This window comes from Hoplias malabaricus, chromosome 3, assembly GCF_029633855.1.
Source record: "Hoplias malabaricus isolate fHopMal1 chromosome 3, fHopMal1.hap1, whole genome shotgun sequence".
Lineage (NCBI taxonomy): Eukaryota > Metazoa > Chordata > Actinopteri > Characiformes > Erythrinidae > Hoplias > Hoplias malabaricus.
The window spans coordinates 35,173,526-35,195,650 of NC_089802.1; the positions used below are offsets into that span (position 1 = coordinate 35,173,526).

The following is a 22,125-nucleotide window of genomic DNA, read 5'->3' on the forward strand; positions in this document are numbered from 1 at the left end:
TTAATGTATGAAATGAAAGCGTATTTAAAAAAAAAAAAGAAATGATTTAATACAACCTGATGTGTACACACAGTTATAGACATAATAATTATATCTATATTTTTTAAAAGATCCACTCATACCAGCACAACACACACTAACACAGCACCACCACATCAGTGTCACTGCAGCGCTGAGAATGATCCATCATTCTACCAAATTATACCTACTGTGTGGTGGTCCTGTGGGGTCCTGACCACTGAAGAGCAGGGGGAAATTGGGATAAGAAAGTGTTCAGAGAAACAGGCCAACAGTCTGTAATTGTAGGACTACAACGTGCTCCTGTATGGTCAGAGAAGTTGTTAAAATGGACAGTGAGTGCTGATACAAGGTAGGTGTTCCTAATCTAGTGATAATTTGGTGTATTGAATATAAGAATTGTTATCGATGCAAGGAATAAACCTTCATCTGCCAGATGATCATATAGCTTTTATTTGTTAATAACACAGTTTTTTATATTGAGCGGTGCACTTTCTTTCTTCACAAATATTTTTATATTTAAAACTCTTTTCATCAGTAAACCGATTTATTTATTTATCTTTTTATTATTTTTTTTACAGTTCTTCATTTGAAGCATTGAGGAGGTACTTACTTTCACCAAGGCTTTGCTATCGATCAAGCATTCACATCCTCACCTTCACATATAATTCTGTCTTTTATAGAGGTCCTGCTTAGAAGAGAATGGTAGTTTTCGGTCTAAACTTTGAAAAAGTTTGTGTGGGTGTATGTGTGTTTCTACTCTCTCTATCTGCTCTACTGTATAATTCATGGCAGCAGGCAGTCGGATGGTCCGGTGCAGAGCTTATCAGAGAAGCACACCAGCACTTTTGCCTGGGTGCCAATTAGGTGCTTACCAGCACTAAAGACAATAAGAAAAGGATAATGCCGCGAGAGTGAGGCCTGATACCATTAAATCTTAATCACACAACCTCTGAATGTGCAAGAGCTTCACTGAGAGAGGAGAAAGCGAAGAACAGAAGTACTTGCACACAAATTTCATTCATTTTCTGTAACCACTTCATCCCATTCAGAGTCACGATGGGTCTAGGCTGCTTGATACACCTAGTGATGCGCTTGGACACATCATCAGTGATAGTACCTGGGGTCATTGGGTGTTTCAGGTCTTTCAATTTCAAGTGTCCTCACCCGGTCGACCCGACCAGGAGTGATAAATTCCCGGCCTGTGTCCAGGTAGTGTTTGCCCACAGTTTGTCCTTCCTACTCCCCAACCATCTTGATGCTTTCTCTGCCACTTCTGAAGCTTGACTGATGGTTTAACTTTTATGTGTGCCAGTGTTGTTCAAGATGCTATAAGCTTTGCAAAGTGACCTTCCTGCAAAACCCCTTGCCCCAACCTCGATAGGCAGGCACCATGCCCACCACCTTCCTTTGTGGCAGTCCTCCACCAGCTCGATGTGTTTGCCTCTCTTCCTTTCATTGGAATCCTCCATTCTTTCTTCCCAAGGTACTGTCAACTCCAGTAAGAGCAGCTGCTTTGACATATCTGTAACCAGCACAATGTCTGGCGTAAGAGTGGTTTTGATGATATTCTGGAGTCTACCTGGAATCACTGAGCATTACACCCTGGATAGGGCTCCAGTCCATCACAGGGCATCACACACAGGACATCACTGGGCTGCCTCCACCAATTTTATGGTGCTTTTGTTTCATAATGGGAAAGCAGTTCAGTAGGTGGGAGTTATTTTACTGCATTTTACTGGGCAAATCTCAGCTAAAACCGGCCCTTAAATTCATTCAGTATATGGAGTAGGATTAACAAAAACAAAAATATAGCTAGCAAAGCTCTGTTTTTTTCAGTTGGTGGAAGAATTAAAACAAAAACAAAAAAATTATAAAAACATTTGTTTTTTAACACATTATATTTTCACTCCTGACACATTCATTCATATATTATCTGTAACCACGTTATCCTGTTTATTGCCATAGTGAATCATAATGGACCCTTGAACACCAGTTCATCAAAGAGTATCGTACACTCACACATTCACACCTATGGGAACATTTGAATAGCCAATCCACTGTAAGAGAACACACCAAACACTTTACAAACAGTGACCTGAGGTAGGGTTTGAACCCACAACCTTGAGACCCAGGAGCTGTTTAATAGTGACATTACCTCGCTGCCATATCTGCCACATCTACATGCATAAATCGAGTTTTTTTTTGGCTGAGATTCACAGGTTTTGGATTCATGAGTGACTGTAATCTTCTTCCACTGCTGCCAGTGCCTTCATTTCAGGAGTAATGCACCTAAGAAAGAGATAAACATTTTACACTGTTGTTTATGTTCTGGGCCTGTTCTGAAGGTTAGAACCTTTTATATTTGTGCCGTACTTATTTTTAAACATATTTCTTTTATAAATACTTTAATAAATTTTTAATGATGATTTTTTAAAATATAATTTGTTGCAGCCTGCTTTTATTGGAGCAATTTAAGAATTTCAATGTATTGATCCTGACAACTACATTCGTCACATGTGGTGCAGGGAAGTAAAGAGGCTTCCCTCGAAGTATTTTTCTTTTTTTTTCAGCAGAAGCAAGAAAAAGTACAGAAGGACAACTGAGGCAGGATCTAGACAAGAGCAATAGACAAACCCAAGCATAAAAGGGTCTAACTCAATAACCAAATAATAAAAGAACAAATATGGGGACAAATAAAACTAAAAGCATAGATCAGAAGACTGATAAACGTATATTACACAGAGTTAAGGACAGTGCACCTACAGCTAATCAATGAAAGACTAAACCTAACGAGGAGACCTAAAAAGAGACAGAAGAAAAGGACAATAAGATAAACACAAAGGGAAAAAGGTACAAAGAGACTAGGACAGGGTCAAACCAACATAAACAAAATACAGACAAGCAAAGCAATGACCAGGGAGAAAACCACTGGCACTTTTCCACTGCATAGTATTGTCTCGACTCAACTCGACTTGCATTTACGCTAACACAGCTCCCAGTGACGTTGCAAAGCCTCATCTCTAACAGGAGCCGCAGGCATTGAAAACCACAACAGCGCCTATGGTAAAGTTAAGCACTGTTTATTGTTGTGCATACATGTGTTGTTTGTTTTTTATACAACTGAGAACTGGCTCCGGGCTCCAGTTCTCACAGATCAGTTATTCTTGATATTCGACTTTCGCTGGAGATTTTTGTTGGACACCGAGCCAAGGAGTGTTTGAACCTCTTCAAAACACCTCGGGGTATTGGTACAGCTGCCATTGTGAGTCAGATAAAAACAAACATGAAAGCTTCTGGAACTACAGAGATTTTACAACCGGCAAGTTGCATTTCATGGTGATTTTTATTCCATTAACTTATATATTAGCTACAGTGGCCGTATAATGCTATGTGTCAATACTACTAATGTTGTTTTCATGCAGAAAATATACCCAGTCCAAAATCCCTTGTTTGTGTTACATAGAGAGAGAGCAGAGCAGGTGCTGTTTAACTGTTGACAGTATACCTGTTTGGTTCACTGCAGGCAATCAGTGATCTTGCTGTTGTTGTTGTTTGTTGTCCTGCTGATGAAGCAGGTGTCTTGGCATTAACTTCCATGAAATCATCATGAAGACAGTAGCTTTCAACATTGTCAGATGGCACCTATCAATGTGTTATAGCTTGCATTAAAGAAATATGACTGTAATTATGTCTGTTTTTATATAAATGAGTTACTCTTCTGGGCAGTTTTAACATTTTGCTATTCCAGTGTAATATATCTTTATATGTTTAGTTTTCCCGTGTCTCCCCATACAGTATTGTATGCTATGAGCTAGTGCTTGCATAGGGCTCAAACATACATAGGTGAGAAAACCGCAACGTCATTTGTCTGGCGTCTTTCTCCGGTATTAATGCAAAGTAAAACAGTGATTTTACATGCTGTAGCTACAGTATGTGTAAACTAAGAAATTCAATTTAATACGTCTAAGTCATTTTACAACTCGAGCTTTTACATAGCAGCTTTACAGAATACAGTGTCCTACTCCCCAAACGAGCATCGTCAATGTCCACCAGAACATGAGGAAGAAACATTGACAGGAGCTAAGACCCAAAATGGCAACGGATTCTCCTCTTATTAAAACTAGAGCAAAAACAAAGAGCAGCGCATAAACATAGAGCAATATGAATAAGGAATTAGGAGTTAATGAGAGTAAATTAGTCTGTAACATAGTTTAGCACCATGTGTTAAAGTATGCTAAAAGGCGTTTGAACAGTGAACAGTTCTAGGTGAAGCGCAGTCTCATCAGCCAGGGTGTAAGTTTGAGATGCACTGGCAATTTAAGGACAAGTGCTCACCAGAAAAGCCAAATGTAAGTGTAATTTTGTTTTATTTCTAATAATTCAGAAATGGTCTTTATAAATGTTTGTGTGTCTATTCCAGGCCACGGATCCTGACCTAGGTGTGAATGGTCAGGTGCGTTACCGGCTGCTGATCCATACTGACCTGTTCCGAATCAGCTCAGACGGCAACATTTCGACAGCCGTGGCTCTTGACCGGGAGCAGAGGGGACATTATGAGCTGCTGGTGGAAGCCTGGGACGGGGCCGTGGACCCTCGCAGAACCACACTCCTGCTCTCCATCTATGTGCTGGATGTAGATGACAACAGCCCTGTTTTCTCCCAGTCGTCATACAGCGTCATCTTGCCTGAGAACAGCCCGGCAGGCATGGTCATCCTGAATCTCAGCGTGAGTCTCCATAACAAACACACATATCAGCACTGATGGAACAAAAACAAGCATATCCCAAAACTGTAATAGTTTCAGGAGAAGGAAAAGTGGAGGTGAATGTAACAAGATTTAATAAGCTGCCTTTTTTATCATTTATACTGTACATTGTTTGTCCAGACTTTTTTACACAGTTAAATGTGGTCCTTTATGTAAAAAAGGGCAGAAACATTTCTAGGTCCTTCTGGCTAGTGTACAGATATTTTACATGTCTTTTTCAGGTTCTTCAGCCTTGTTGCTTACTTGAGTGATACAGAACATTTCCTGGTACAATCAGATTTTGTTATCCTTGTGTTTTGTTAACTTTAATAAGTACACATTTGTGATAACAAATATCTGACTGGACTCAGTACCAGGAAATGTTCTGATTTTTAAAATAATTATTACATGAATGTACCATGAGTGTATTATTGCGATTATGCAACAGATCTGTTATCACCATTTACTGCTAGTTCTTAAAATTATTATTATTAATATTATATTATAATAATAATATATTATAAATTAATATTAAAAAATGATTTGTTCATTTACCTGTAAGATAAAATAATTATTTTCCTTTCAACCCTTTTAGCCCTTTTCAGGTAAATCTTTTTTTTTTTCTTTTTTCTTTTCAGAACAGCATTGAGAGCCACAGATAAATGAGTAGATTCAGTGTATAGTCATGGTTAATCCACTGTTTACAGTGAGTTCAGATCATAGTGTTATATGATACACATGTAAATGATGCTGTGTTTAATTTCAAAGTGAATATTTTGGAGTATAGTACAGTAAAAAATAAAAGAATGCGCCTCAACTCGCTCTAACCACAGTACCAGAAAATGCAGAACATTTTCCTGTTTTTGTTCCTTTGCGATTGTCTTTTGTTTTCAAATCAGTAAGTGGAAAATGGGTCCTGAGTAGCTCAACCTGCTGACAAAATTCATAACTGTTTGTGCTGAAGTACCTAATATTCTTTTTTCCCAGCTGGGAATGAATCTTTTGGGACCTGGAACCTATTTATGTTGGTGGAACTGTGGCAAACTGTTTATAATTAGGTGCGTGAACAGGAACAAATCCAATTTCATGTTTGTGTAAAAGGGCTATCAGCCTATCAGGCACCCATTCACTGCTGTGTAGGCAATAGCATCATTGCTAGGATAAGTGGTTATATGGTGGAGTAATACTTGAAGATCTTCAGTTATAGTGCCATTATGGTGCACTATATGCACCTCTAGAATGTCTCTATTTTTAGGAAAGGACCTAGACTTAAATATGCTTTTATTTATTTACTTCTGACACCACCACAAAAAAAAAAAAACTATAAACACAGCTAGGGCAGTAAAAACCTTCTAATAAATTGCAATAATGTACTATTTGAATACTGACACTGTCCAAAGAAAACATGTATCTCTAAAATCATGAATTTTCAGAAGAAGGGGAAAAAATCTTAATCGTCAATGAAATTAAAAGTAAAAAGCTTTCATTTTCAAGTTATTTTGGAGCATTTCTATTAGTCCATTCATCATTAAATTTATTAAAGAAGTTTTTCGCTCACAATCCTTAGAATTCCATCTCCCATTGGCTAATTATCGAAACACCTGCACAAATTAAGGCATGCTTCACATACATAATATGTAAATGAGGTACTGGTATGAGCCTCTGAAATGAGCTGTGGTCAAATGTATGCTTGTTTTCTCAGTGCGTAAGAATGATGAATCAAACGATGAATATTTCATACAGCATTCAACCCTTTAGCACTTATTTGATGAAGGGCTACAGATTCAATGCACTGAGAATTCACTGTATCATATGGTACCATGCTGTTGTTACTGCTATGAATCCTCCACCATCAAATTAATATGAGGTCCTCATAGGTTCCGTGGGCAATAAACTGCCCCGCGATGACTGTGATATCGCCAGTTGATTTCCTATTGGCGTCTTTTGATGATGTGATATGTGATTTTCCAGCTCTGCTCTTTATCTGTGTGATTACTCGGATGGATTACAGAGGCCTGTTTGATGGTGCTTAGATGTGTTACTGGAGCAGTGATAGGGATAGAAACATCTTCGAGGTGTGAAGGTTGTGAAGTTCTAAGATCAAAGACCTCTTGGTCAGGCAGGTTCAGTCTACCTGGGGTTTCTGCATAAAGATGTCAACCATTGAAAGAGAGAGAGAGAGAGAGAGAGAGAGAGAGAGAGAGAGAGAGAGAGAGCAGATGGGAGCCAGTCGATATTAGACAGGATCAATAAGAACACTGTTCCCTGCTGTCAGTTTAATTTCTGATATCATTGCAATCTTGAAACCCTTCAATTATTGTTAACATTCTTAAACGTCCTTTGCTGACCCTCATGCATCAATCTGTACCTTTGTTGTTTTATTTTGTTGTTCAGAGGGGTGTATTTTCCTTCAAGGCATTTTTGGCCTTTTGTATATTTTATTATCCCCATCATATATCACATAGTTTCCATTCATTTGATATGTGTCAAACACCATTAACCCTCGCAGGTCCCCTATGGCGTTTACACTTTGAAAAGCCGGTCTCCCAGTTTCTTTAATTCTCTTGCATAAGTCATTTAAACAAGTGGGGACATTTTAAACATGCAAGTGGGTTGTTGTTGTTGTTGTTGTTGTTGTTGTTAGCATTTTGTGTATTAGCTTGATTTGAGAAAGAAGAACATCATTAATTCATTCATTCATTTATTCATTTATTCATTTATTTATTTACACTAGGCTATACATACCGTGCCTGGGCACATTGGACCCCAAAGCAGTGGCGGACTCAGACTGTTAGAAGGGCAGGGGCTAAAACATAAAAAGGTTCACCTAGTGCACAATACAAAGCCCCACTGTCATGTACTTCTTAAGGGCACTTCTTAAGAAAAGTTTTTTTTTTGTGCGCTCTCGGCACCCAAGCGGCACCCAGTTATTTATTTGACATATGAAGGGCAGCCAAAAGGGCACTGTCTCTTTTTTTTTCATCCATGGTGTCACTCTGGTCAACTCATAGACATAGACAGACATATATATGAATATTTGCTTAAAGAAAAACATGTGCAGTATGATTAAAAGAAAATAATTACACTCCATAAGTGATAAATCTGTAAGGTGTGTGTGAGTGCCAAGGGTCACTGCTGACAAAATAACTCCAAATAAGCCATGAAGTACAATTCTCAACTCTACTGTGCTGTGTAAAAGCAGCTTTATTCAAAATAAGAGCCCCTGTCTGAAGACGTAAGCATGCTCGGGTTCGGGATGTTGAAACGCAGTGTGAACGCAGGCCAGCGAGGTTTGCAACTGTACTTTGGCTGTGGTTTTAGAAACCTAAGCATCTCTACATCTAACTCTGTGATATTGTGATATATTTAGAGATTTCTGTAATATTTTAATATTTCATCAGTGCCAAACAGGGCTCCCATGGGTACAACCTGCTGCATTTTACTTTCCAAAGGCTGTGCCACTGTGAAATTAATTATATCCAACTGTGCGTATATTATCTTGTCTCATTATCTTATTACTACCGCATCCACATCACACGTTCATTGTTCATTCCATCTGGGACTGTAAATCCTCATTTTGTTGTTATGTTTGTGTAAGCTAAGGCTTCTGAGAGCTACCACAGGTGTGTAATTGTGAGAATTGCCCCGTAGAGTGTGTGAGAGGTGTGGGAGTGTGTTTCCTCCTGCGCTGCACTGCCAAAGCTATCATCCCATCAGTGACAAGCCTCCAGTGACACAGGCTGGGAGGCCTTAGTGCCTGCCTTATCTCGCTCTCAGATTAGCGTGGTCTCTCTCTCTCTCTCTCTCTCTCTCACACACTCACTCACACACACACACTCACTCTCTCTCACACACACACACACCCTACAACTCAAAGGCTGCTGCCATTCTGCCCCCCGCCCTCAGTCGCAGTGTTTTTTTCAGCACTGACCTGCTTGTGTGTTGTTTTCAAGTTACAGCTATAAGCCTGTTGTATCTAAATTTGTATGTATACTGATTGTAGCAACAAACTAAATTCATACATTTTGTGTCTCCCTGCTCAAATATCAGGGCTTATAAAGGTTCTATATATAAATATTACATTATTCTACACTGAAAACTGTTTTGAACATTTTGGTATGGTTTCCTAGACAGGGATTAAAACTAGTCCTGGACTGCACAGCTGCTGGACTCCTTAAACACTCTGCCCACTCTCTGTCCACTCTGTTAGACACACCTACCTCATTGGTCTGATCACTCACTTGTCATTGTCACTGAGTTGTGGCTTATTGTCTTTGAAAGCAACAGGTGCTCAAAATCTTTCTGAAAAGGGCTGTTTAGACAAGGTAAGAATGCTGCTGTGTTGTTTGATCTTTGTGATATATTGACCCAACAGAACTGCAAACTTGCAAAAAAGGGATATAAATGTCCCCTTTCAGATAACCTCAAAGTTCTCTCGCCCAGGAGTGCCCAAAAATGTGCATATTGACTGCTACATTATTTAACTAATATTTTGGAGGCAACACACAGCATAGAAGTAGACACTCATATTTAGCTGGAAGTGTTATAGTAGCTGCAGAGCCATTCACATCTATTAAATTCAATGGGATTTGCTCAGTTTTGCATGCACACTTAGCGTGCACTGGACTTTCCTTTACAGAGGCTTACTTTCTCAGACTAAAATTTAAACCAGTGACATGAGTCGTAAATTACATTTGAATGAGCACAGTAGAAATATAGAGAACAACGGTGTCACACTCACACATACGGTGACACTTTTTGAGTCGCCAACCTACCTACCAATGTGTGTTTTTGTAACCTGGGAGGAAACTGGAGCACCCGGAGGAAACCCACACAGACACAGGGAGAACACACCACACTCCTCACAGACAGTCACACGAAGGAAACTGATGCGGACACAGGGAGAACACACCAAATTCCTCACAGTCACCTGGAGGAAACCCACATGGACACAGGGAGAACACACCACACTCCTCACAGACAGTCACCCGGAGGAAACCCACGCAGACACAGGGAGAACACACCACACTCCTCACAGACAGTCACCTGGAGGAAACCCACATGGACACAGGGAGAACACACCACACTCCTCACAGACAGTCACCCGGAGTGGGACTTGAACCCATAACCTCCAGGTACCTGGAGCCCCTGCGCGACTGTGACACTACATGCGGTACCACCGTGCCGCCTGTAAACCTACTAAACTAGGTAAACTACTTTTACTAAATTTTAACATGCCCACTTTATCACAAAGGTGACTGTAGCCCATCTGCTACTGCACAAGGTTTTAACCTTTATCTACTCCAGGGGTTAACAAATATTTGTCCTGGGACCGAACACTTATAAGTCAGACCCCTGCTTTTGAGGCCAAACTGTTGAAGATGCTGCTTCCAGCTTTTGAAGATGTTACTTAGCTCTCAATTTTGTTATAAATGTTACACTATGTGGTATTTTATGGAGTTATGAAATAACTTAACTTTGGGAGAAGGACCACGCTCAGACTCCTCCTCTTCACCATTACGCACCCTATAAAAAAAACACTCCTCTCTCCTCACCTTTTTGTGACGAAATTTGAACCCCACCACCACAATCCGGCAGGCAAAGGGGGGTCCGGCTTCATGTTCCACTGGCAGAAGCCGCCCAGAACTCCATCTCAAGTCCTTCTGAGTTTCCCTTCCTTGCCCTACTTACATCAGGCATGGTCCTCACTTTGCAAAATTCAAATTAATGAAATACATTTCACCGATACTTCTCTGTGTGCTATAAAAATGTTATACAACTGTATTTTTTCCTGTTTTTAAATGTGTTCCCACACTACAGTTATCACAAACAATAAGCCTTACATTAATTTTGACTAACTTGTGTGTTGCTGTTTTTCCTGAAGTACACTAAATAGGTATTCATTAAGGCTTAAAGTTACCTGGATGCCTTAAGTGTCAAGAGCTGTATTGTTTTATGTTTTATTATTATTATTATTATTATCCCCAATGCTGTCCCCAGCATTTAATCAAATTACACATGTTCATAATCTAACAACAAATCTTTAAACTGCAATTCTAACAACATCATTGTACATATCAACACGCTTGGATGAGAACACTAACTGTCCAGTTCTGGTTTGTTAGTCAACAGATACCATCACTGGCTGCTATTTTGCTGAGTGATGGAGGAAGAGAGAGGTCCATCCTGCCCTCCCAGAGAGAGCGAGGTTAATAATGGTCTTGGACTGGGATGACATGTCCACCACATAATTGTGATGGAACTGAACAAAAGATTGAAAATTGTTTTGGAGAGAGGGTTGTAGCTGGAAAATACTCACCCATGGTCTAGATTTAGCTCAGTGCCTGCTTTTTCATGAACTTGGCTCTACACCATCCATCAGTGGAAAGGGACCACCATTAGACCCCCACTGATCAGATTTTTTTTTTTTTTTTTGGTGGTGGTGGTGGACCATTTGCTGTACACCAGTGACATTAGAAGCCTGGTAGTGTGTGTCACATATAGTGTATGAGTCTGATTTTACAGTATATAGGTTCAAAATGTTGGACATATATGTAAATGTAAAATGTGTGTGTTTGTGTGTGTGTGTATATATATATATATATATTTTTCCCTCCCCCCTCCCTTCCTCTCACCTTCCCAGACCATAGAGAAGCACTGTGTAGTTCACCTGTTGCTCTGCATACTTTTTAGCCTCTTTTCACCTTGTTCCTCTATGGTGAGGGACACGAATAGGCATAACGATGAGCACTGAGGCTCATATGTGTGACACACACAGGGCAGCGCTGTCCTGGGGCCAGTAAAAGCTCTTTTCAGACACTTTCGGGACGTCAGCGCTGTGTGAATTAAAATCAGAAACGTTAAACATAAGGGAACGTTTACAGGTTGAAATTCTGAACACGCTGAACACGGATTCCTGCCCTTCAGCATAAAGAGCCAATCAGCTTGTTGTTAATGGGTAAAGTCCCACCCTCCAGCAATAAGAACCTATCAGATTGCTGGTTATGTAATGCAGTAAGTCAGTATGTTTATTTGTAAATTTTACTTAAATTTTATTTAAAGTATTTGTTATTTATAATATTTATAAATCTTGTTGTATATTGAAATGTAATTGAAAGGGTAATTTGATTTGAAATCCCGTTAACTACATAAAATGTTGCTATAAATACAAGGCTTAACCTTTTACACACTCTCATTAATGCATCCGTGGTCTTCTGATTGGAGATACTCAGTTGATAGAGCAGGGCAATTCTATTGATTGTGTAATTACCAAATTCAGCTTTGACTAGTACTTTATATTAAGGTCTTATAATTGAATTATAGTAGATTAGATATTGAGCAGTGACTTTAATAAGAATGAAATACTAGCAAATGTAATAAATCTAATCATTCTCTCATGAAGATAATCGCAGGTGAGCTCCAGACTTTAAAGGCGTTTGGGTTTAATCCCCAGCTTTGTGAAGAGTTTGATGTGTTCCTCTAGTATACATGAGAGTTTGATCCATAAGAATAATCCCTGTATTTAGCATTTGTTTTCAGTATATTAAATGTACATCCCAAATTGTTAATGATATCATACATATGCAAATATGGCCATGTATATTATTTCCTTATAGGAAAGCAAAACATAAAATCAGCGCACTTTTTGATACTGCTGCCTTTGCTACAGATAAAGTTTATTCATATGGGATACATTCCCTACATCAGCAATGCTACAGCTAGGTAGCGGAGATGAACACAGCGACAAAAGCATCAGGGGAGATATAGAAGAGTAGTACCTTGCATCAATCACACAGTGTCCTTGTCAGAATCATTTATTCCTGGTATGTATGGATCATACTGCGCATAAGAGACTTTTGAAAGCTTTTTTCTGTATGTCAGGATCCTTCCACTTTCTGCAGGTGTTCACTTCAGCCCTGCTGCAGTGCCGCCTGATTTCTCTAATTGCATCCTCTAGAGAAGAGCTCATTATTTAAATCAGGCCTCACTGTGTAAAGCAGCTCATGAAATTGTGGGGACACCTAGTTATTGGGAGGTTTTTAATGAATGAACAGTCAACAGTCAATTTAATTAATTCACAACATAAAATACAGATTAATTTGAACACTATAAACTGAAATCATATTCATCTTCAAATGTTTGTACTTAGTCAAGTACCCAATGAAATATACAACATGGCGTAGGCATATATTTTGAATAGCCATAGCTATTTTTGCTTCATAGAACATGAAACTATCCTGTTGTCTCCTAAAGGCATCGGACGCAGACCTGAACTCCAACATCACATACCAGTTCCAGACAGAGGAGGCAAGCAAGCTGTTTGCATTGGACCCGGTCACTGGAGAGCTGAGGGTGCTGTATACTCTGGACTTTGAAAAACTCACGCCTGATGGGGTGTCACACTCGTTTGTGGTGGAGGCGGTGGACAGTGGCGGCAGCATGCCCCCTGGTTTGGCCACTGTCACTGTCACTATAAAGGTAAGAAGGATGAAAGGGAGAATACAGTTCTTTTCACTAGTGACACATCCCTGTTGTGAAAAAAAAAAAAAAACTGGCTTTTTCTAAGGAAATCACCTCAAAGGAACATATGACATTTCAGCCCTGTTTATTTATTTATTTTTTATATTCCTTTTTAGAATTTAGGATTATTTTAAAAACTAAATTCTTTAGTCTTTTATTAGAAACAAAGGATGTTGACAACTGTCTTTTTATTTTTATGTTTATTTATTTATTAATACTTAATAATAATTAATATTAATTATTTATTAATATTTAAGATCAGTTGCATTAGACTTCTAAACAGATGCACAACTTCTGTTCATCTGCTGATATTAACATATTAGGGAAAAATACACTGGACAGAAGTGACATTTGCTTATGTGATGAAATCTGTTGTTTTCAACAAGTGTACAATGTTTAAAGTTTTTTTTTTTTCTGAGTAATGTTTAATTGAAATACAGAATTCGAACTTTCACCTGCAATTTTGTCATTTTATGTTTACAGTTGTGTAATATTAAAAATGCCATTCTTATATAAAACAATTGTTTACTTCAACATAAATATGCAAAACATTAAGTAGTTTGAAAATGGCAAGTGAGAAGAATTTATTCACCACTCCATTGGTTATGATTTTAATTCATGTGTGTTTTAATTGTATTATTATTATTATTATTATTATTATTATTATTATTATTATTATTATGGTCATTTTAATACTACCCCACAGTTACCAGTTAAAATGACAAAACAGCAGGAGAATGTTTGAATTTCAAATGACAGTTTCACATTACACAAAATGTTGTACAATGTGGCTCTATACAGTGATGCAGGTAGCAAGGGACTCACAAATATTTGCTTACAACTGTAGATAATTTGTTACATTGTTGTTACATCACTCCATGATTCATTTCACATTTTTTCTATTATTTCCAATTGTGAAAAATAGTAAAAGCATGAAAGTAGTCAAAATTCTGAATGACGCCTAAATATATAATGGCTATAATACATCCTGGCTATTCTCTGACTTTTCTTCCACTTTCTAAACAATAAGGATGTGAGTTATTACCATCATCTTTTTTCCGACCCTAACAGACCGACATAACCTTCAAACTGTATTACAGTAAAGCCCTGCCATGTGCTGTATGTGTAGCAGTGGCTGTTGGGCTTTAGTAAACCTCCCTGTGCTCTGTGGCTGCCTGATTCATAAAGGCTCCAAAGATTAAACTTCAGACACAGAGTGAATGCCAATTAGCTTTCGTTGAAGGGCAGCTGCTGGTCTTGTGGAAGCATCTGAAAGAGAACACTGTGGGCTGATATTCTGCGAAGGTTGTTCTGGCTAATTTCCTCACTCCTCATAAATGTAGGACCTTCACTCACTTCCTATCATCGTGGAGCGGTGAAGGAAAAGCGCTGCCTCTGGCCCATAAACGTGATTAGCCCCATTATTAGCTTTGGAAAAGCTAGTCCGTGACGCCTTCTGAAACAAATTTGGGAGCGATTTTCAGCAAGCAATCTATAAATTGCCACATGCCCTGCAGTAATTTGCTGCATCAGTTGCCTTTATTCCCATTTTTTGAAAGTGCTTCTTATGTTTTTCTTCACATCACCTCAGCTGCCCTCTGTAAGGCTAGTCAGGTTGTTAGCGTCAGACTTGATCATATTCACAAAGCTGCTCCACGCAAGAAGGTAGGGACTATATTATATCCCCTCCAAGTCTCAAAAGGACAGTTAATTGTCTTTGCGCATGGCTTCAGAGATTATTTATTAATTTCCCCCCTCTTTGCATGGCACTGCTAATTGATAATTAGCCACTGTGGAAAATGAGAAAGCTGTGATTCAGGGCCGGAGATGAACGTGCTACCTGATGCATGGAGCCTTGGTAATATCTGAGTGATTAAGATGCAAAAGGGCCCCTAGGGTACTGCCCTGATGAGGAAAACTATCATCCGAAGCCTAACAACGTTTGTGTCTCCTCATATTTTCCTAGTTGTTCTCGCTATGAGGTTGATTCTGATTGAGAATGAATATATTTATTGTATTAGTCTCTATGGGCCTGCCTTCATGGCAATAACAGCCTTTCCTCTACTTTCCAGAGGATTTTGGAGTCTGTCTGTGGGAATTTCTTTCAAATGGGTCTTTCAGATATCAAATTTTGATGCTGCATAAGAAATGCTTGGCTCACAATCTGAGTTCAAATTCATTCTAAAGGGGTTCAGCAGGGTTGTGTACAGGGCTCAGTGCAGGATACTAGTGATTTTCCATGGCAAACTTGTAAAACCAGTTCTTTTTTGACCTCATTTTGTGCATAGGGACATAAACACTCGACGTAGCACTCTTAGTCTTGCGTACAGCTTTGCAGCCTTGAAACCCATTTTATGAAACTCCCGATGTGCAGTTGATGTTGATTCCAGAGACAGGTTGAAACTGTAAAAGGTGGTGTTGCAGAGCGCTGACGAGTATAGCACATAAAAAAAATCACTTACCCTCTGTAGTTTGACTGGCTAAAGTTACTGAGCCCTTCAGTCTACAGCCAGTGTTTGTGTATGGAAATATGTTTGATTATATACACCTAGTAGTGGATGTGGCTGAAATACCTAATCTATATAATAAAAAAGCAGGATATTCATGTGCTTTTGGCTATATATTGCATATATTATTTATCTATTATTGTTCATTATATTTGTTCTAATTATAGTCGACACTCTGTCTACATTCTTCTGAAAGTGTTTAATACAATATAGTTTCATATAATTACACTTTCTAATGTTATTCGTTGTAGTCTATTTCTACTTTCTTTCTTTTTTTTTTTAGAATATGGTATAAAACATGCCCTAATATTTGCACAGGCTACACTTTTGTCCTTTTACTATATTAATAAAATAAAACCTAATTATTGATTAACTAGAAAAAAGAAGAACACTAGGTAATTTTGGGTGTGTTTTGGCTCCTGGTTCTCCCCAAAGTGTAATTAATATTTACTGCACTGTACTGAATTCAATGGAGAGGGGATTGGGGTGGGGTTCCTACCCTCTTCTAAAAGTTACATTGTGCAGTTTCTGCAGTGCTCAACCAGGAGTAGCAAAGACACAGGCTGTATTCTCTCTGTTACAGCTCAGTAGAGCATCACAGTGATTTTGAAGCTGTAATTTTAAAAGAAAATATTACACAGTGTTCCTTTAAAATGTGATCAGAAGAAAAAAAAAGCCATTTGATGAGGAACATCCATACTACTCTATTTGCTTGCCATAAGGTAGTAAGCTATACACTACACTGTCACTACTTTGTACCATACTCTGTATATTCTGACTTTTCATCTTTATTTCCGAAAATATGAAGGCACCCATTTTTCATTTCTGGTGTGAAATAGAACCTGCGGATGTAGAGATATGGAAGTAGGGGTGGAAAAAAGGGTGATTTTGCTCCACAGTGCTTTCTTCAATACTCACCTTCATTTTCGATGTGCGAGCAAACAACTCGGGTTTTATTAGCCAGGACCCGGTCTCGTCCCAAGGACATCCTTGAATAAAGGCTGGCTCTTGCAGGTGGGGTGTAATTTGGATACCTGAACCATGCTGGCCTCTCCTTGCACTCGCTCGGAGGAAGCGCTCTGGATTGGAGGCGAGAGGCTGCTCGTTGGCCAGCTTCCATCAGTATTCATCTCACCACCACTCCCCGGCTTCTTCACAGACTCTTCCACAAATAAAACTTCATAGTGAAAAGTCATGTCCTCTGCTATTCCTCTCTTCTCTTTTCTTTTTTGCTTTTTATTTTCTTTTGGCCAAGCCACCGCAACTGTCTCTGCTTTGTCTGCTCTTCTCTAGTGCCATTTTTTTTCCCCATTCCCAATTCACTACATTCTCAAAGGCTGCAATTACCTATCGTACGAGTTTCAGAAAGGGAGTGGAAAAAAGGGGTGGGATGGAGTCCCTGGGCACGTAGCAGCTGTGTCACATCCTTAATGCTGTTCATGATCTGCTATTGAATAAATGCCATTTTTGTTTAGTGCGGCGGATGAGCCAGCTAATGGGGTCCTGCTAGCGTGGGACGGCTGAGAGTTGCAAATACAGCATGGTAGTGGGAGAAAGGAAGGGGGGGGGGTGCAAAAGCATGCTGGCAAGCTGCTATTGTGCAAAAGCATTATTAATCTGGGTTTGGTTCTTTTCTTTCTTCCTGCAAAGGACATGAATGACTTTTCGCCCGTCTTTGACCAGACGTTGTACAGAGGCATGGTAGCACCCAATGCAGTCAAAGGAACCATTGTCACCACTGTGCAGGCAGAAGACTGGGACACCCTGGTGAGTTGAATGTTGTGTGTGTGTTTGTGTGTGTGTGTCTGTCTGTCTGTGTGTGTGTGGTGTGTCTATATGTATATTACATATCTATGTGTAAGTGAGGGCAGCACGTTGGTAGTGTCACATAGCTCCAGAGACATGGAGGTTGTGAGTTCTAGTCCTGCTCCGGGTGACTGTCTGTGAGGAGTGTGGTGTGTTCTCCCTGTGTCCGCGTGGGTTTCCTCCGGGTGACTGTCTGTGAAAAGTGTGGTGTGTTTTCTCTGTGTATGCGTGGGTTTCCTCCGGTGACTGTCTGTGAGGAGTGTGGTGTGTTCTCCCTGTGTCTGCGTGGGTTTCCTCCGGGTGCTCCGGTTTCCTCCCACAGTGAATGTGTCGCCTTGTGAAGGACTGGCACCTCCTCCTGGGTGTGTTCCCACCTTGTGACCAATGATTCCTGTTAGGCTCTGGACCCACTGCAATATTCAACTGGATAAGCGATTGCAGATAATGAATGAATGAATAAATTAATCTCAATGCAGAAACACAAAAAGCAAGATAAAAAACAAAACAAACAAAAAAAAATCCTGCCTGATAATCATGCACCTGAAGCACTTGGCCTTCTCCCATTCCTCAGACTGACAGTCTGATTGTCAATCTTCATGCAGCAAGAACGAAAAGAAACTAAACCTATATCTATTCATTGATTCAGAGCCATTATTTGAATAACATCCGGCACTCCAGAAAACATTCCATTTACCTACCAAGGCAGGCATGGCACTATTTATATCGCTCAAGAGAATAGTGAATATATTACACTTTACACCCTCCCACATAGTCCCACGTATAGACAAGTCCGTAGACACTGATCTCCTCTATTTATTAAAGCAATGGCATTCAGCCTATAGACCATAAACCATTTAAATGATGGTGCCACTCACTCGAGCCAGGTCCAGTTATGTGTCAGTCACCTTATTTATGTAAGTATTGGTCATTAAAACTTTGAAGCATTGAAAAGTTGGTAAGAGGATCCTCTGTTAGTTTTCTCTTAGAGAACATTGGCAATGCACTCTCAGACAAACTGTCACTATGGTGGTACCTGTTTAGGAGAGGAAGAAGCACACACTAGTGAGTAATTCTTCACACATTAAGGGCAGTGAACACGCATACACAACCAGAGCAGGAGGCTGCCTGCCAACCACCTCGGCGCCTGGGGAGCAGTTTGGGGGTTTGGTGCCTTGCTCAAGGGCACTTCAACCATGAATGAGTTTTTACTTGCCATATCCCTCGTATTGAACCTGCAACCCTCTAGCCTCAAGCTCGCTTCTCTAAACTCACTGCCACTGTGGCGGTAGCCTCAAGGGTACATATTCAGTCCTGCTAGTGTGGGAATATAATTGTACCATATTCTATATTAATTGTGGATTAGTATAGTAGAATGTAGAAGTTACATTGATTTTGTATCCTATTTTCATCTTCAGGATTTATCTGTTTTCTTTGACATTATGCCACTGCTCTCCCGATGAACAGAGACACCGCTACAGGGAATGATTTTGCAGCCAGACTCTGAAAATAACGATGGATATTTCAAAGCAATATCTACCTCATATTACAAAACTGTGAGAAACAAAGAGGGTTTTTTTAAAGATAGGAATAGAGAGTCGACTCAAGACATTTTAGACAAAAATCTCCTCTGAATCCTACAGGAAATACCTCTTTTCCCCATAATCATGTGTCATAGTGGAAGATACTGCTGAGGTTTCATGTTGCTGTTTGTTAAAGTGAGTTCAGGGTGTGGTTCTAGGGCTGTCCTGCTGAGAATCAGTGGGACAAGGAGAGCGTGAACACAGTTTGAGTCATCCTGACCACAGCCACTGAAACAGATGGATCGTTTTCAGTTTATTTCCTTACGATTTCCTTGGTTGCTTTCGGTTGTCCATTTTCCTATTTCAAACTGTTATTTTTAATCATGAATGGAAGCTGTACAGGAGAAGAGCTGCATTGTACACTGCATTGAACAGTATATTTCTTCAGAGTTAGCATTTATATAGAATTATGTTAGTTGTCATAAAACGCTTAAGTAGGTATCATGAAGTGTTTCTCATGTTTTTTTTTTAACCATATATATATATTTTTTTTTTGAGCTAGAGTAAAATATAGAAGGTTTTGTTCAGTGAATGTTTGTAAAATTATATTTTACCTGATCATAGATGCACACATTAGTTAGAGTATTTTGGCGATAACTATTTTCATTCATTCATTCATTCATTATCTGTAACCACTTATCCAGTTCAGGGTTGCGGTGGGTCCGGAGCCTACCTAGAATCATTGGGCACAAGGCAGGAACACACCCTGGAGGGGGCACCAGTCCTTTATAGGGGGACACACACATTCACTCACTCGCACCTACGGACACTTTTGAGTCGCCAATCCACCTACTAACATGTGTTTTTGGACCGTGGGAGGAAACTGGAGCACCCAGAGGAAACCCACGCAGACACAGGGAGAACACACCACACTCCTCACAGTCACCTGGAGGAAACCCACGCAGACACAGGGAGAACACACCACACTCCTCACAGACAGTCACCCGGAGGAAACCCACGCAGACACAGGGAGAACACACCACACTCCTCACAGACAGTCACCCGGAGGAAACCCACGCAGACACAGGGAGAACACACCACACTCCTCACAGACAGTCACCCGGAGCGGGACTCGAACCAACAACCTCCAGGACCCAGGAGCTTTGCGACTACAGTGTTACCTGCTGAGCCACCGTGCCGCCTAGATAATGCTACATTAAAATTAATTAATATTATATAATATATATTAAATATATTAAATAATATTATTTAGTAAAATGTTTTATTTACCTACACATTTAATGTACAAATGTTTCAAACATTCAGAAGAAGCAACAAAAATATCTGTAAACATTTGCTTATTTTGCAAACAATAGTGATTACCAAGATTCTGATTTTCTATACAATAAATAATGTAGCTTATAAATCTACCATACAACTACAGAACATTTTATGTGTGCATATAAATAGTACATGTAAACAATTATACAAAAAGTGATATAAAACCTTCACAGTAAATAACAATACTACTACAAAATAGGTGTTATTAGTCAGTGTAAATCCATCCATCCATCCATCCATCATCTGTAACCGCTTATCCAATTTAGGGTCGCGGTGGGTCCAGAGCCTACCTGGAATCATTGGGCGCAAGGCGGGAATACACCCTGGAGGGGACGCCAGTCCTTCACAGGGCAACACAGACACACACACATTCACTCACACCTACGGACACTTTCGAGTCGCCAATCCACCTGCAACGTGTGTTTTTGGACTGTGGGAGGAAACCGGAGCACCCGGAGGAAACCCACGCGGACACGGGGAGAACACACCAACTCCTCACAGACAGTCACCCGGAGCGGGAATCGAACCCACAACCTCCAGGCCCCTGGAGCTGTGTGACTGCGACACTACCTGCTGCGCCACCATGCCGCCCTAGTCAGTGTAAATGACTCACGTAATGAACCTATGCCATATTATGGGTAACTGCATGTCATCGTTACATATGCAAATCAGAATATCACTGTTATCATGATATTAACCTTTGTATCATTTTAAAGTTATAACGATACAAAAAATGACAAACAATGCGACACGGCACAGCCCTTATTCAGGTGCATATTTCTGTCTCCAAAAAAAGGAACATTTTGTGATTATTTTGCTTTTGCATGTACATCTGACCTCCCTGTGGTTGTCATCCTGTGCTGAGGTCCTGTCGGGAGAAGACTTACGTTGCCCTTTCTGTTGCCTGTGAATGTCGCCCGTCATGAAAAATGTCTATAGTCCCAGCTATGGGCTCTCTCTGCTCCCTCTAATGACATTTACCCATAGTCAATGGCCGATTGTGCAGTGGTGCTTATCTCTGTGGAGGCGGGTGGGTAAATGTCTCTAGATGATGACATTCACTCATAAATCCATGAGTGGGGTACATTCAGGAGCACTCTTGAAAAGTGTTGGTTGGCTTCTAATGACTTTGTTTTAGTTCACACTCAGAAAGATTAGAAGTGCACACTCTATTACGTATTGATACAGATTGTTAGTCAAATATAAATTAAAAAGTTAATAATTGTGTAAATAGGAGATTGTAAATAGGGAGCTACAGAGCTACAGGCTTCAGAGATACTGGTCACGGGCTGTGTGTTTCTGATTCCGTCATATACATGCATGCACACACACACGCACAGCCCTCTCATTTATCTCATTTCCTGTCCAATTGAACATTCTTGGATTAGAAAAGTTAACAAATTAATTAAAGGTGTACAGTTTTTTACAAAAGTACATAAGGAGCCTTCAGTCAGAAATCTTTTTGAGACTTAACAAATCCCTGAAATGTGAAGTACTGGAGGTACTTTTGGATGAAGTTGGCATTAACCTAGTTACATTGGCTTCAGTGCAGAGTTAGAATCAAATTATGGCTATAGACCAAGTCCTTGGCTGGAACTTGCTTTAACATTAATTGTAATTGTTGCAAATTACAGCAAAAACCTGAATTTTTTTTTCCATTTTCAAA

The 22,125-nt window shown here is 39.8% G+C and overlaps 1 protein-coding gene across 11 annotated transcripts in view; it reads left to right on the forward strand.

Annotated features, from left to right (window-relative positions):
- pcdh15b (protocadherin-related 15b) overlaps positions 1–22,125 on the forward strand; it is a 323,490-nt gene that overhangs the window by 199,575 nt on the left and 101,790 nt on the right. For all 11 annotated transcript variants that reach the window (XM_066663505.1, XM_066663496.1, XM_066663499.1 and 8 more), the window contains 3 exons: positions 4,442–4,747; positions 13,019–13,243; positions 17,443–17,559. In XM_066663505.1, the coding sequence (XP_066519602.1) occupies positions 4,442–4,747; positions 13,019–13,243; positions 17,443–17,559 (648 nt within the window). The remainder of the gene's footprint in view (positions 1–4,441; positions 4,748–13,018; positions 13,244–17,442; positions 17,560–22,125) is intronic.